We start from the raw sequence: 16,250 nt of genomic DNA on the forward strand, positions 1-16,250 counted from the left end.
AGGGGCCAGGGTCCCTTCCTGACAGTTTCCGTCCTCAGGTCCCCGCCCGGACCCCCTTCCGAGAAAGAACGACCTGGCGCGCGGCCGCCTGTCCGGCTCCGACACAAACACACGCACGTGCGCCCCGCCCCCGCCGCGCGCACGCGCCCCGAGGCTCCGGCGACGGGCGCGCGCGCGGTGCTCGCTGCCCCCACGCCGCTCCCTCGGCTCGGATCGCGGCGTCTCCAGGTCCCCGCACCGCTCCACGCGGGAGCCGGAGGCGGCGGCCGTGGTCGGTGGGCTCTGGCGGGCACGGCGGTCGAGGCGGCGGCGCGGCGGAGCGGAGCCCGGCGAGTCCCCGGGAGGCGATGTGGCCGGGCGCGGGCGCCTGCGTAAGGCGGGCGCCGCGACAGGCCGGCCGGTGAGGCGCCGGGGGAGGCCGCGACGGAGCTCCCGGACCCGCCATGGGCTGAGACACGTCCTTGCCGAGCAGGTGCAGTGACCAGCGGTCCCGGGGGGAGCCCGCCCCCACAGGCCCCGGGAACCCTCAGCCCTGTCGGTAGGCGCCCTACCCAACCGGTGCCCTGTTGACCTTCCCTCGGCTCCTCCCCAGAGGCCCCGCTGACCCTGCTGTCAAACCCGCTGCAACCCCTGTGAAACCAACAGCTCCTAACAATCCCGGGCATACCCCGCATCCTACACTCCTGTGACCCCAACCCGGTAGGCCCGTGTGCTCACCTCCTCTTCTGCCCAGTATTTTGAGCCCATTGCCTGCACAGCACTTGGGAACTACCCAGCATCTCTTTCTCTCTTCTAGCCCAGCGTTGGGGTGGAGGGGAAGGAGGGGGGGAGGGAGGAGGAAGGGTCCTTCCCTTCAGAGGCACTAATGACCACAAACCCAGGCTGTCTCTCTGAAGCCTGTAGTCAAAGTGAGCCTTCCTTCCTTATCCCACCAGAACATGCCCGGGTGACTCCCTCCCAGATCTTGCTGGTGGCCTTCCTCGCCCTTCCCAGTGACACTATGCAACCCCAGCGTGACCCGCGAGGCCTCTGGCTCCTGCTGCTGTCCTTGTTCCTGCTCCTCTTTGAGGTGGCCAGGGCTGCCCGTCCTGTGGTTAGCTGCCCTGCTGCCTGCCTGTGCGCCAGCAACATCCTCAGTTGCTCCAAGCAGCAGCTGCCCAACGTGCCCCACTCCTTACCCAGCTACACCGCACTGTTAGACCTCAGCCACAACAACCTGAGTCGCCTGCGGGCGGAGTGGACGCCCACACGCCTGATCCACCTGCAGTCCCTGCTGCTGAGCCACAACCACCTGAACTTCATCTCCTCGGAGGCCTTTTCCCCAGTGCCCAACCTGCGCTACCTGGACCTCTCCTCCAACCAGCTCCGTACACTGGACGAGTTCCTGTTCAGTGAACTACAAGCGCTGGAGGTGCTGCTGCTCTACAATAACCATATTATGGCAGTGGACCGCTGCGCCTTCGACGACATGACCCAGCTGCAGAAACTCTACTTGAGCCAGAACCAGATTTCCCGCTTCCCTCTGGAGCTGGTTAAGGAAGGAGCCAAGCTACCCAAACTAACACTCCTGGATCTCTCCTCCAACAAGCTGAAGAACTTGCCATTGCCCGACCTGCAGAAGCTGCCGGCATGGGTCAAGAACGGGCTGTACCTGCACAACAACCCCCTGCACTGTGACTGTGAGCTCTACCAGCTCTTTTCGCACTGGCAGTACCGGCAGCTGAGCTCCGTGATGGACTTTCAGGAGGACCTGTACTGTATGAGCTCCAAAAAGCTGCACAATGTCTTCAACCTGAGTTTCCTCAACTGCAGCGAGTACAAGGAGCGTGCCTGGGAAGCCCACTTGGGTGACACCTTGACCATCAAGTGTGACACCAAGCAGCAGGGCATGACCAAGGTGTGGGTGACGCCAAGCAATGAACGGGTGCTAGATGAGGTGGCCAACAGCACAGTGACCGTGTCCAAGGACGGCAGTCTTCATTTCCAGCAGGTGCAGGTTGAGGATGGGGGTGTGTACACCTGCTACGCCATGGGGGAGGCTTTCAACGAGACACTGTCTGTGGAGTTGAAAGTGTATAATTTCACCTTGCACGGACACCACGACACCCTCAACACAGCCTATACCACCCTAGTGGGCTGTATCCTCAGTGTGGTCCTGGTCCTCATATACCTGTACCTAACCCCTTGCCGATGTTGGTGCCGGGGTGTCGAGAAACCATCAAGCCATCAAGGAGACAGCCTCAGCTCTTCCATGCTTAGTACCACACCCAATCACGATCCTATGGCCGGTGGGGACAAGGATGATGGTTTTGACCGGCGGGTGGCTTTCCTGGAGCCTGCTGGCCCCGGGCAGGGTCAAAATGGCAAGCTGAAGCCAGGCAACACCCTGCCAGTGCCCGAGGCAACAGGCAAGGGCCAGCGGAGGATGTCGGATCCAGAATCGGTCAGCTCGGTCTTCTCTGATACACCCATTGTGGTGTGAGCAGGATGGGTTGGTGGGGAGATTCTGCCCCAGGAGAGGTAATGCACCCCTGAAGGATATGAGGGGATGGAAGAGAGGGCTGGCTGCCCAAGGGAGTGGGTTCCCCCTGACCGTGAGAGAATTGGTCACGGGTACAATAGCTGGCATAGACCTCAACCAGGGTGTGGCTGCCACGATTTTCAAATATGGATATGTCAAATCCTTAGGCAAGTGCTACACCCTTACCCAAAGCCCCGGGAATTCTCAGTGTGGTGGAGGAAGAGGAGCATGTCTGAGTTGGGTGGGAATGAGGTAGGGGCGGGGGGAAGAGCAGATTCCCGAAACTTTTTTGAGGTCATCCCTAGCTCCTTAAAAGAGAATCATTTGGGGGAAAAAAATTTTTTTTTCTATCTCTGCCCACCCACACCTGCGGTGTTGTGTGTGCTGGGGGTTGGGGGGGATCTTCCATAGGAGCCACACTGGGGAAGAGCTGTAGTATCTTCTTTGGCCAGGAAGTCACACTTCACAGCTGGGGAAATTGGAAACCTTTGGGAAAGTGAGTCAGGAAAAGGCTGAGGCCTCAATCAGTAATGCTCCCCAAAGCTATTGTGAGGTTTCCCACTAATGCCTCTCTTTCCCGATGAGTCCTGGATGGACGGATCTTTGCAGGAGCCTGGCCTGTTGCCTGTCAGATATGGCAACAATGTGAGAGGTGGTATCTGTCCCTTGTCCCGGAACCAGTGGCACAGAGGGATACAGCATGAACGGAGGGGGCCTGCATCACAGCATACGTGCCATCACAAAACTTGTAGATGGGGGATAAGCTCCAGATTTGCTAATTCCCCGGTTGGTGAAACCCTTGATTATCATTTGGTTCCCAGCACCTGTGTGTCAGACCAGGGTGGGGGCTGCCGGAGGCAGAGCTTTCATGGGTGCCTGCCACAGACGTGGGATATGGGGCTGCCTCACACTAGGCGGAGGAGGGTAAATCAGCCTCTATTATGTAGCATCCAGCTGGACGTACCTGATTTCGTGTTTGCCGTCTCTTCTCTCAGGCTTCTTAGCAAGTTCAGGTGGGATTGAGTTTTCCCTAATACGCTGCTCTGCAACGGGAGGAATCCTGGAAAGTCTGGCCCCAGCTGGGCTAGACTGTGCTTGGGCATGGAGGGAACCAGTTATGTATTTTCTCTGTGTTGACAAAGCAGCCTCTCTTAGATCTCACCCTGCTGCAGAGCCAAAGCACGGGATTTCATTATCCGAGGGGTTGGAATTCTGCCCCAGAATGGCAAGGCGGAGTGCAGCTTAGAGTTCTGCCCCTCTCCACAAGGTTCTAGGCAGCCTTGTAACAGACAGTGGCACTGAACTCTCAGAAGGAAAGTTCTGCCACCTCCATCCCTCTCAGCCAGAGGTCTGTGCAGTTGTGGTGGTCAGGCCAGAGGAACTTAAGAACAGGCCCAACATTCCATTCCATCCAAGGCTGCAGAATACTTTGGGTCTGGAGATGACTGCGCCCCTTGACTATACTGCAGGCCCTGGGAGATGGGTGCTCTGAGCTTTGGCAAGGGGACCAGCAGGGCACAGGTGAAAATGTCCTCTGATGTTGGTCTTTTTCAGTGTCTTCCCTTCTCCCAACCAAGTTCCCTGTCCATTGGAAGTTCTCCAGATCTTCTAGCTTTCTGACCTGCTTTTTAGGTTCCAAGAGGTGTCATCGACCTGTGGGTGAGGGCTGCTTGCTAGGAGGGCCTGACTCCTGCTGCCTGTTGGGATTGGGAAAGGGGACCGGAACGCAACATCTTCCCCTTGTCTGTGCCTGGGATGTCAAGACTGCTGTCCGTCCTTTAATTAGTAACCTCGTTTGTTGGGAGAGGTGCAGCCTTTCCCTCAAGTACTTGCATGCTCCTAGGTATGCACGCTTATAGGTACGCATGCACACCAGCACCTTGACTTCCACCAGGACAGTGATTCTTCAGTCCCCACTAACGTCCCCTGTCAGAGTGGGTTCCGCCTATGCTCACAGCTTCATGCACACAGCTTTTGTATCCCATAGGAGAGACAGTGACTGCGCCAGGCTCCCCAAATACCAACTCTTGTACTTTTAATTTCTGAACTCCCTGAAGCTTTACCCACATCTCCCTGGCACCAAATAACTTCTCTGCAAAGGCTGGGGTTAGGAGAACCACAGGTCAGGGCACCTGGGGAGAAGGGCCCATGAGGAGCTAGCTGGGTCTTCAGACCCCTCCGAAACCTTCCTTGGATGAAAGTCCATGTATGTGAGAAATAAATGTATAACTAGGTCAATGACAGACCCAGAAGGAAACTGGCAGGGGAGCAAGCAGCTAGAAGTTGTTCTCCCTGTGTTAACTGCCCCGGAAAGACAGGCGCGTGAAGGAAAACTTGTCTGGTTATGTTCCAGAGACTTCTGGGGATTTTGTTAATGGAGCTATAGGAACCAGGCATCCCTCCTCTGACTTATTAGGGAACCTGGGAAAATTTCATCTCCATGCTGCAATTTCCCGCTAGGCACCACCTAGGGCTCTGAAAATCTTTAAAACTCAAATGAAATTGGCCTTCTAGAGCATTCTGAGTTCCTGAGGACTAAGAGGGCCATTCTCTTCATAAGTCCTACCCAGTTTAGGGACTGGGAAAAGGCCCCTCATGAGGCCCTGTATCCCTACTGTGTCCACTAGGTAGGCCCCTTGTTTGAAACACTGGTAGATGTGCCTAGCTGCCCCACCAAGAGATTAAACTGATTAGCCTCTTCCCATGGTTTCAGTTGATAGAACCCAAAGGCAGCTTTCTACTTGGGGGATTAGGTATTCAGTATATATGAGCTCACTAGAACCTTGTGTAGGAAACTGCCAGGTCTGGTTGTAAGAAAAGGCTGAGAAATCACTTCCTCCCTTCCCCCCACCCTGCACCCATAAACGAGACATGTCTCCCAGGAAGCAGCTGTCCCTGGAGACAGAATATGACAGGGCTCTACAATCTGTCTATGTGATTATTTGTGATCTTTTTTCTTTGCTTGTATTTATGGGGCTCCTAGGAAGGGGCCAGGAGAGAGTACACTCAGCTGGGGACAGTAAAGCCGACTGATACCAATTTTCTGTGTGTTCTTTCCTCTGTACTTCCTCGTAGTCCTGCTGGCAAAGCAAGCAGGCCTCCCAGTCCGGGATCCTATCCCTCCCACTTATGTACAATCCAGGCTGGCAGACCTTGGAGCCTCTGGGCTCTGACACTAGACTATGATCATTAAACCTGGCTTGAGTCTCTGTTCTGGCATAGTCTGTGACTGCTTTATTTATCTTTTCAGCCTGTGGGTGGGGCTTTCTCTACCTCAGAAGTATGTGGCCTAAGTAAGGAGAGGTATTTAAATGCTATTATAAAGGCAAGGGTAGAATCCACATCCAGGCATGAAAATAGACCAGGGTCAACAAACTCCTTCTGTAAAGAGCCAGATAGTAAATACGTTAGGCTTTGCAGGCCATACACTCTGTGTTACAACTACTTAGTTGGGCCATTGTGATAGGAAGGCAGCCATAGACAGTACATAAACTAATGACTGTGGCTCTGTTCTAGTAAAAATTTATTTACAGACATTGAAATTTGAATTTCACATAATTTTAACATGGCTTTTGAGTTTTTTCAGCCATTTAAAAATGTTAAAACTCTTATTAGCTCACAGACCATACAAAACCCAGCAGTGGCTTGATTTTGGCCAGCAGACCATAGTTTCCCAACCTGATAGGATTCTCAAAAGAAATGCCACTGACCAGCAGGAGAGAGTTTAGAAATTCCTTTACCTGGGACTACAGCCTATAGATAATGAAGTCTTCCTAGATCCCTGGGGAGGAGGGCTGCCTCCCCACAGAGTTTTCTTAAAAGTCTGGATGAAGCCTACTAACCGTGCGATGGAAAACACTTGGACTAGATTAGAAGAATTGGTGGAAAGCAGCTCAGTTTCAGTATTTTGATTATTACCTGTATTTTTGCATGCTGTAAATGGTAACTAAGTTCGGCTAAAAGTATATTCATCGAATGGGCAAGTTAATATTCACAGATAGTTTAGCGTGTCCTGGGCATTGCATACAACAGAGAAATGCAACCCCCAGGTTCTTGGTACAGACACAGTCTATCAGGATTCTACTGGACTGGATTCTACTGGATTCTACTAAACTCTGAACAGGCAAATTCTTTGGGTACTCTCTGGGTACTTCTGGAAGGGGATTGTCGGGTAGATTCCAAAAGGGGAGAGGAGATGGTATAAAGAAGAAAGAAAGGAATTTGAATCATTACCTAATTTCCTACATTGATAAAATCTTGGCCAGAGGGCAGCCCTCCGCTGTCTGGAAAGTTGTCTTGTTTTCTTCATGAGGAACAACCAAAGTGGTGAAGGGATGGAGACACCTCACTCCAGCTACATCAGACAAATCAGGGCTGGCAGTCAGCGCAATGGCAGATGTTGATGCCAGAGTGCCCCCACAGTCTACATTTAAATAGCATTTTTTCATCTTTTCAAAGCAGCTTTTGCTGTGGCTGAGGTTGGCCAAGAAGGGGACGCTGGTAAAGAGAACAGGTCTGGGAAGACTGCTGGGAGTTCTCCCCTCTGTCATGGCCTGTGCCAAGCCCTGTCTCTGAGCCTGCAAAGTTGTGGTGCTCCCTTCTCCTACCTCCCAAGGCCATGGCTGCACCTCAGCTCCATACCCCCATCCCCAAACCACAAGAAGTTCACTAAGATTCTGGCCAAGACGTGCGATTTTGTCTACCATGTCTTGTAGCACTCAGCTCCTCTTAGGTGGCATTTCGGCGGAGTGGTGGAGGCTAACAGGACAGTTGCCTTGTGGAACAGAAGTAGAAAGTTCAGTTGCGTTGGCCAGCCTACTCTCCTTTCCATTTGACCTCTCACCTCTTTCCCTTCTGCAGTTGTAGTTCTTGTAGCACTTACCGTGTCTCCCAGGAAGCCACCGTGAAGCTCCTTTCCTCATCCACAATGTAGAAAAGGCTCAGGCCTATGCAGTAGGAAGGTTGGCTTTTCTGGTCTGGCTACAGTGAGCCTGTGCCAGATGCGTCCTTTCCTGGGGCTTGAGAGAGGAAGGCTAATGCAGCCGCTTCATCAAGCCCCTTCATCAGGCTTATACGCTGTCAGGTAGGAAATACCAAGTGGCAAAGATACTTAGATCTGCCCTGAGGCCTTCTAGTCTGTCAGTGTGGTTACTGTCCCACACATAGAGGGCGTGGAACCACAGTCTGAGAACCATTTTTCTGTGAGCCAGGACACAGAGCCTTGCAGGGAGCCTTCCAGGCACCCTACAGCACTGGCATGCATAAGGTGAGAGTCATTGGCCCCAAAGTTAGGGGTGTGTATATGCACGTGTGTGTGTGTGTGTGTGTACGCAAGTAGGCACACGGGGAGGGAGAGGGAAGCACTGTAGCTGGACAGAACTAGGTGCTGCTTTTCCCTCACCTCCCACTGGTCCCTCACTTGGCCAGTTTGCTTTGGGTGGGGTCTAGCTAGAAAGGCCCAGCTCAGTCCTGAGCCCGGTGAGATAACTCACAACCTGCTTTAAAGAGACGGGTGCTGGGGGCCCCTCATGTATACTCAGTGGGACAAAGAGCTGAATCCTCTGGTACCACAGAATGGCCTGAAGTAGCTATTTAATCTGCTTTTAGCAGAGGTTAAAAAATCATCTGGGAAATTCTGACAATAGCGGGTAGATTAAAAACTGGAACTCTTATTCCCTACACATTGGTGACTAGCCAAGCCTTCTGGGTGGATATCTAGGGGGAAGGCTTCTTACTGGATGTAATTTGGGTCTGCTTTAAGCTTAGCCCAGTGCTGGGGACTGTCTACTTCAAAACACCCACCAGGGCAGTTCTGGGGCTCTGTCCTCCTGTATGTCACCTATATCTGCTCTGTGCCTGTGCTTGTGAGAACTGCTCAGGCTATGCCCACAACACCTGACTGGTGTCTCACTGCTGGATCCCAGGATAGAAAAAAAACAATTGAGATAAAAAACTGAATACTGGAGCCTCTGCACTGCTGTTGTTCCTGCCTCTCTCTGTGCACTCCCAGCAGACTGCTGGCAGTTCTCAAATGGAATGGAAAGTATCCTTCCCCTAATTTGACATTTAAATAGAACTGCTGTCATGGGTGTGTGTGTGTGTGTGTGTGTGTGTGTGTGTTTTAATTCCAATAAAGTCCTTTGAGGAGGGGACTGTGATCCTACTCCAAGAGCCTGTAACGAGGAAAGAGAAAAAACCTGCGAACAAGCTAGGGGCCGTGTGTCAGCTCTACATCTCCAGTGCCGGGCCTGAGGGCCTGAGGCGGGCCTTGCTCAGCCTGGGGCTACAGGGCAAACCAGAGAGGGTGGCGGTGTTGTGTCCCTTACTATTGCTCCTGCCTCCCTGGCTTGCCTGCTCCACTTTTCCCTCAGAAGTGTAGAATTAGGTAGGAGAGATTCAGACAGACCAGTTCCAGGAACTTCAGGTTGGATGAGGGAACAACTGCACTGATTTCTGGATTTACACCAGCCCCATGCCTTGAAACTAGCAGCACTTAGGGCTGGCTTTGCCGGGCTTGGTGGCTTTCCTGACAGGAGTGGATGAGAGCTGACCTTTCATCTAGAAGGAAGAAATGTGTGTGTGCTCTCGGGATGGCTGACGACACAAGCTGCCAGGGACTTGGGTCCTCTAAGCATCTTAGCCGTAACTTTATCGCCTCCCTATAAAAGAAGCATCAAACCCAGAGCCAGGTTGAATGAAAGAGTCAAGGACAAGAACATACTATCACCTGTTTACATTTAATACTTTGGACTTTCCAATGCCTGTTAACATGCATTTTCTCATCAAACCCTCACAACATCCCTGTGAGGTAGGTCAAACAGTAAGTGATTTGCCCACAGCCACACCAGTGTTAGGAGCTGAGCAAATGTAGACTGCAGCCCTCCTGGTTCCCAGGCCAATGTGCTTTTTACTGCATGATACACAGGCTCTTAGGTCAACCGGATACAGGAAGAGTAGAGCACTACCCCAGAAGCCTCCCTGCTCCCTAAGGTTGCAAAGGGCCACCAGAAATGCTGAGATTGGGGCATCAGGACCAGGGGTGTCCTCTGGAAGTTAAGACAGATAACAGAAGGAAGAACAGGAGTACTGGAGGTTCAGGGTCAACAACGGCCACTGCCACTCTCAGCAGAGCCTACGCTGTGTTCCCGTCTTGATCTCTGTCAGGTGAAAAGGCCTTAGTAATATACCCAGAGGAAGCTCAAGGCCCACTCCCAAAGGAAAGCAGCCTCAAGCCATGGTTAGGAAGTGAGACTCTGACCACCCCCTCCCCATTCCATTACACTCTAGCTGCCCAGAAGGAGGGGGAAGGTGAGGGCTGGCTGACTCAGCCTGCAAGTGCCTAGAGCCCTGGAGCTGAAAGGCCCCAGCACTGTGCAGCTAATGATTATTGTTAACTCTGAACAGGCCTTGGCACAGCAGCCAGCTGGCTCAGGGAAGATGCCTAGATCTCCCACAGTGAGGTTTGAAAAACAAGACCCAGAGCAGCCATGCACGGGGGTGGAAGGGTGGAGACAATGAGAAAGAAGGGACAGGCCGGTGTCAGGGACTGGGACGGGCAGTCTGCCCTGTGAGATGCTAGGGAGAGGAGAAACAGGCTGGCAAGGGGCGGTGGCCTACCTTTGATGCAGCTGAACAGCCAAGAAGGTGAGGCTGGAAGAATTAATTCCCCAAGACACAGGGCTCCTGCCATTCAACACCAACCCCAGCTCTGGTGGGGCTCAAGGGGAGTGGTTACGGGAAAGATGGGGGCTGGGGGAGGGGGTCTGAACCCAGACTGGTAATCCTGTTACCATTTGGATTTGGTTACAAAAAACATCTACATTTCTAATGTCCTCAAGGTTGAGTTTAAAATATCATATTTGGAATCAAGTCTTAGTGAGCCTGATATGCAAATTTGTGCAAATGACATGCTTTTTTTTTTTTTTTTTTTTTTTTTTTTTAATTTGAGCACCCTGGCTTTTTTTAAAAAAGACAGTACAGGCTGACTACTAGCAGCTTTCCCTAGCCAGGGAACAAGGGCAAAAGGGCAGACATTCGCTTCTTCCCCCAAGGCCTCTGCCTCATTGCTGAGGAGCCCAGCTAATATCCCAGATGGGGAGATAAAGAGAGGTGGGGGAAACAGAGGGTGTAGGGAGGAGGAAACACACAAGCAGGAGGCATATGTAGCAGGCAGCTACCTCTTCCCAGCTGGAGGAAGAGTGCCCTGGCACTGAGGTCTAATGGTTGTCCAGCTGCTGGCCCAGGATGTGAGGGCAGGTGGTGATGGGATTCAGAGAAGGGGGGCAGAAGTCCCCCCACAACCTGGCCAACCGGGAAGAAGGGCTCCTCCTGGTGACCTACTCCCTATACTGCAGTCAGGCTAAGCAGAAGACCACCTGTGCCCTCCTCTCGGCCCTGTGCCCTTGCCCTTCAGGCCTCCTGGTCAGATAGGTGACAGCTGGCGCCCCTTCCTCCTGCAGAATATAAATGACTTCCCCCTTCCTCCGAGGGCTGGGAATAGACATCAGCTGGCACAGCCCACGCAAACTGCCGGCTGTCAGCCCGCCTGCCCGCCCGCCCACCAGCCCCCGCACCACCTGGGAGGAGGCAACACCTCAGGCAGGCTCAGGCTTTATGGCGCTGCCTGCTTGGCTCGCAGAAGCTGGTGAACCTCACCGGCCCTGTCACCCTGCTGTAGACAGGATGGGACTCCCAGCACTGGCTGTGACAGGGGGAGAGGAGATGGAGTCCCTGATCCAAGTGACACTAGGGAAGAATGCCCCAGGAACCATCTTCTCCAAGTTCAGACCACATTGGGTAGTTTGAGAGAGAAGAGCAGACAATAAGACAGGTATAATCACCCTCTGAACAGCACAGACCCCCTTTAGATGCTCTGGGTCTGGAGAGCTCCTGGAGATGCCATCTGACCCAATGAGATCCACTCAGAGGATGCTTGTGCCCTCGCAGTCCCAATTCCTGGACTGTTAAATCATACCAACCTCCTTGCTTCCGAGCCACCCAGACAGGAAGGTCTTACATCTTAGGAAGACCTGGGACATCTAAATTATTGCCATCTAGGAACGCCTGCCCTGCTTCTGGGACCTGGAGCTCCAGCCCCTATACCCAGGCCTCCCAGAGTATCCCCTGAGCTGTCTTTACTTGCCTCAACATCAGCTTTTCTGGCTTAGCCGTCTTCAGTCCTTGTCATGATCTATGGAGGTCCCATCTCTGCGACCAAGCCAGATCACAGTTAACCAGTCCGGCATCCAGCCCTCACCACTGAGAATGGTCTGGGGAACTAGCTTCAGTTTGGAACAAGGAGGGGTCTCTACAGGGAAGAGGGCCCAGCCCTTTTTTGCCAACTGGCAACAAACTCAGCCCCCTCCTAGACCAAAGAGCTGGCAAGAGACCGCAACTGAGAAAAGCTTAGCTGAGAAAGGGACCAGGGAGACTGTTTTCCCCAGATCAGAAAAGCCCTACCCCTCTTCCTTAGCTCTTAGTTTGTTCTAAAAGTTTCAGAATACCTACATAAAGCTATGTGCTAAGGCAAGAATGTGAGCCCTAGGAAGGGCTGAACATGAGAAGCTCAGGACTACTTTGCCACTGAGAACACATGTCGGGGAAGGTGCAAACCCATGACATGCAGCCCTCAAGCCCAGATTCTGAGGTGGGCTAAAGGAAGTTCTTAACTGAGCTAAGACGCCCAGCCAGGAGCCATAGGCTTGGTTAGGCCAATGCCCTTCTGCTCCTTCAAAAGCTTTAAAGTGACTTTAGTGCCTTTACTGTCTTGGAGTTCAAAAGAGCCTCACATGGGACCCTTCTTTCCACAGTGCCTGACCTTCTGTGCCCTAGTCCAGGAGCCAAATTGGCACAGATTCCTGGAAGGCCACAAAGACAGACCTGTCCCTTCAGAGGGATGAGAGAATAACAAATGTATGAATCACATCCTGAGTCTGCTTAGTGGTCCAGCCACCGTTCCAGAGCGGGGAGAGTGTTCTGTGACATCAACCTGACAGACACTGAATATTGGGAGATTGTTTAGAAACTCACCCATGACACAGATATGGAAACTGAGGTCCTGAGGCATGTGACTTGCCTAAGGTTGCACATTAGAACCTACAGGAACCATAACCCATGGGCTCTCTCCACACTGCTGTCTCCAACAGACCCAAAGAGCCACTGTGCTCATTCATAAGTTACCGTAACCCAACTCTCCATCAGGAGCACAGGCATGAAATGACTGCCAACACCATCACCACCGCCGCCCAACACTTCTGTGTCCCATCAAGAGTGGAGGCTTCAGGACCAAGGCCCCCCCCCCCCCCATCACCTTCCACTTGCACCCAGTATATTTCCCCATTTGGGCCCCCTGAATTGTCATCAGCAATAGCAGTTTGGGTTTCTGTGGCCCCTGGCCCAGCTAAGAAGTACAAAAATCCTACCACTTCTGAAGTGGATCCCTTGAAGGTCACCAGAGGAAACATTTAAGTCCAAGGCAAGTGTCCCCCTACATTCAAAGTTCAGAGGAACTTACATTTCCATTTTCTTCTTTGGCAAGTAGGAGCTGGAGATCTGGTGCATGATCACCAGGGCCGGATAGAGGGGCAGTGCCAGGCACAGGTACCAGGCTGCACCTTTGATCTGGGCCTGGAACCACACTGAGTGCATGCCTAGGAACACCGTTCCTGTAGCCATCAGGTAGACCACCAGTCCACAAGTCAGATGGTAGAGCTTGAGGCGAGCCACCCTTGAGACTCTGGCTGCTCGAGGACAGAGGAGGCAGAGCCCACATAGTGCCTGACCACTAGTGGCCAGCAGGGTCAGAGCGCCTACCCAGCTGTGCCAGGACACCAGGTGGGGCAGCTCACTGCGGGTCCTGCTGGAGATGATGAAGCCCAGGCCCAGGGCTGCACAGAGGATGGCTAGGGTCTGCCCTGCCCAGTGGAGTCGGATCCGAGCCTTTCGGGAGCAGAAGAAGAACGGGGAGTGCTCAGGCGAGAAGAGCAGGATGGCCTCAGCCATGCAGAGGCAGAACTGTGAACACAGGAGAGGGCCCATGAGCCTCAGGCCAGCTTGGAGGCCTAAGAAAAAAGGGGTGCTCTCATACATCCAAACAGGGAGTACAAAGGGTGGAGGCCAAAGAACTCCCACCAGGACCTCCTGCATCACAGGTCAGGATTTCTGGGCACAATGGAGAATCAACACTCGAGTGGAAGTTTTATCACTCAGGCTGACATCCATGCCCTACCTCCTCCTCCTCCTCCACAGGCAATGATTCCCACTTCTTGACCAATATTAAGCAAATCTTTAGCAAGTTCCTGAACTTTGAGGGGGTAGGGGTGTTGGGGGGGGGGGGGGTGATTGGACAACACGCCTTCTACTTCCTCCTTTCAGACCCTAGGGGAGAAAGATACATTTTCCATACTCTCCCAACCCCCTTCAACCACTTGATACTAACTACAGCCCGGCCCTCCATGTCTCCCAATCATAGGTTGCAGGGAAAGATGGGGCCCTTGCTCTTTCCCCCACCTCTCTGAGCCTCAGAAAGGCTGCACGTCTTCCAAAGGCTGGATGCTTCCCTACGGGCATATTCTAACGAATCAGCTCCAGAAAAGAAGCCCAAACTCACCGCCAAGGCCATGAATACAGGGTGCCAGGAGAAAAGACCTAAGAATCAAAGAGAACAGACTGACGGCTGGGCACCATTGTTTCTGCCCCTGTGGCTGGCTGGAGCCCAAAAAATCTGGCTATAGGGGAAAGGTCAGTGTACTATCCCCAGCTCCAATCACGAATCAGGAGCTCCGTGCAAAGTGGAGCAGTCAGGGGGCCTTACGATGACCAACTAAGGGGACAAATATACATCAATTTGGCTTGTGTTCCCCATTCGGCACCTCGCAGCTGTCAGCCCAGTCCTAGAATGGACCTTGGTCTTCTTTGCTTGTATTCTCCATGAGGGTCTCTGCTTCTGATGAGCTGAGGTCAGTTCAGTGTCTGCCTCTCCACCCCAGCACCCAGAGTCGGATCCTTCCAGGACCCACCTCCCGGGGACCCGCCCCACCACGCCCTTACTACCCCTCCACAGTACGCCTCCCCCCACCACTGCGGGGGTCCCCACGCCAGTTCTCCGAGCGCTCCAGGCGCCGCTCCTCCAGCATCCCGGCTCCGCCCCCTTTCCTGGCCCCGCCCCGCCTTGCACACTCACTGGTTCCCGGCCGGGACAGCACAGTCAGAAAGATGGTGAAGCCCAAAGCCACCAGGTGCGCCAAGATCCCACTGCCTCTCCGCAGCCAGCGGGTCAGTCTCGGCTCCCTCGCTGGAGCGGGAACCAGACCTACCTCCAGGGGCTGCATGGCCGGGCCGGCGCACACTCACAGCTGCTAGAGCGCGTCTTCCGGGTTTGCGATCGCGGAGGCGGCCGCGACGGCGGGAGAGGCCCCTCCCCGGGCCGCCGCCGGCAGTACGGCGGACTCGCCCACAGCGCCCTCTGTGGGCTGGGGGGAAAGCGCGTCGGCCCTACGGAGCCCTGGGGGCAGAAGGGGACCCGACAGCAGGCGACCAGCCTGGTTTCAACCTCATTTGCACCTTTCTGTCCACAAGGACTTACGCCTCAAGTAGCCCGTAGAAATTACACGTATGGTAACTGATTCCACCCAAACCCCAATCACAAACTGCGTACACTGAACCAAGAGTGTGAGACCAGTGGTTTGAAAAGTCTTGTAGAAACACTGGATTTCTCAACCTGCCTACACCCTCCTGCCATCCCTTCTTCTGGCTTGTTAAGGGAATAAGAGTCTTTTCCGCCTAAAAGCAAAGAGACCGAAAGGACAAGGCCAAAAACTAGTGCCCTGTGCCTGGTGAGTTCAGGTTTGAGGACCAAAGGAGGGACATGCACTAGTCTCCAGTGAGATAAAGGGAAGAACTAGGGCACACGCAGCCCTTCCCACCTCCACACCATCTGTTCAGTCCTGGGGAGCCAGGTGATCCTGAGGGACCAGGTCCTCCCACATTCCTGCTGCCTCCCACACCAGAAGATCTGTAAGTGATCATACCCTTCCCCTTCTTGCCTCCAAAAAGGTGTGGTTCACCGTAAGGAGACCTACCTGGGAGAGACCCTATCCCTTCCTGAAGGGCAAACCCACAGGCTACGGACAGAGACCAAAACAGGCTGTCCCGCAGAAATCACGGACATCCTTAGAGCAGTTACCAACTCAATTCGAGCTCCCCGAGTGGTTGAGAAAATAAGGCTGCTAGTGAGAGGCGGGAAGGGCAGGAACAGCTGGAGACTGAGGCAATAATTCAGAGATGGGATGGAGGCCCAGGACTGGATGGAGGCTGAAAGACTGGAGAAGGGCCCTAGCTGACTCCCACAGAGGTTCAGGGCAAAGACCTGAGAGTAGAGCCGGAGGTGTGGCTCCCCACCCCGTCAAGTTTCCCTTGATGACTGGAGTCATCTCTGGGGTAAAGACTCTGGCTAGCCTTGCTCCCTCAGAGCTACATGCCTCATCATCTTATCTGAAGAGAAGACTGCCCCCATGACACAAACCCCAGCCATTTCCACATTGTTTAAAAGGACAAAAATATAAGAGCTAAGAGACTTCTGCAGGCAAGAGATGGGAGCTGGAGTCTGGCTGCCCATCATCTTGGCCTCTTGGGGTGCGGATGGGGACAGCAAGGACACTCATTTTATTACATCTTTTTCCTTCCTTTTCTACGTTTCTGTTTTTACATTTTCTTAGCAGCAACAGAACAG

At 53.5% G+C, this 16,250-nt stretch overlaps 2 protein-coding genes across 4 annotated transcripts; one reads left to right on the forward strand and one right to left on the reverse strand.

Annotated features, from left to right (window-relative positions):
• Window positions 1-357: 357 nt before the first annotated feature.
• On the forward strand, window positions 358-5,735 carry AMIGO1 (adhesion molecule with Ig like domain 1). Of its 2 annotated transcripts, none has more exons than XM_060624783.3 (2): window positions 358-472; window positions 936-5,735. In XM_060624783.3, exon 2 carries the CDS (start codon window positions 1,001-1,003, stop codon window positions 2,480-2,482), a length of 1,482 nt encoding a protein of 493 aa, XP_060480766.1. In that variant the 5' UTR covers window positions 358-472; window positions 936-1,000; the 3' UTR covers window positions 2,483-5,735. The 2 variants fall into 2 exon arrangements, with proteins under 2 accessions (XP_060480766.1, XP_060480767.1); XM_060624784.3 differs by having other exon boundaries at window positions 430-538.
• A 4,697-nt stretch (window positions 5,736-10,432) lies between these two features.
• CYB561D1 (cytochrome b561 family member D1) lies at window positions 10,433-16,172 on the reverse strand. Of its 2 annotated transcripts, XM_060624785.3 has the most exons (3): window positions 14,703-16,172; window positions 14,130-14,167; window positions 10,433-13,534 (listed from the first exon to the last, which is right to left on the reverse strand). In XM_060624785.3, the coding sequence occupies exons 1-3, from the start codon at window positions 14,848-14,850 to the stop codon at window positions 13,031-13,033; spliced, it is 690 nt and encodes a 229-aa protein (XP_060480768.1). In that variant the 5' UTR covers window positions 14,851-16,172; the 3' UTR covers window positions 10,433-13,030. The 2 variants fall into 2 exon arrangements, with proteins under 2 accessions (XP_060480768.1, XP_060480769.1); XM_060624786.3 differs by lacking the exon at window positions 14,130-14,167 and having other exon boundaries at window positions 14,836-16,172.
• Window positions 16,173-16,250: the final 78 nt, after the last annotated feature.

This window comes from Panthera onca, chromosome C1, assembly GCF_046562875.1.
Source record: "Panthera onca isolate mPanOnc1 chromosome C1, mPanOnc1 haplotype 2, whole genome shotgun sequence".
In the NCBI taxonomy this organism is placed as follows: domain Eukaryota; kingdom Metazoa; phylum Chordata; class Mammalia; order Carnivora; family Felidae; genus Panthera; species Panthera onca.

Bases quoted from the DNA above. Each gene is read 5' to 3' on its own strand.
- CYB561D1 (XM_060624785.3), bottom strand. From the start codon at position 14,850: ATGCAGCCCCTGGAGGTAGGTCTGGTTCCCGCTCCAGCGAGGGAGCCG. The intron at 14,168-14,702 runs GTGAGTGTGCAA...TTTGATTCTTAG, and splicing joins GCTGTCCCGGCCGGGAACCA to GTCTTTTCTCCTGGCACCCT. The intron at 13,535-14,129 runs GTGAGTTTGGGC...CTGTGTTCACAG, and splicing joins CTGTATTCATGGCCTTGGCG to TTCTGCCTCTGCATGGCTGA.
- AMIGO1 (XM_060624783.3), top strand. From the start codon at position 1,001: ATGCAACCCCAGCGTGACCCGCGAGGCCTCTGGCTCCTGCTGCTGTCC.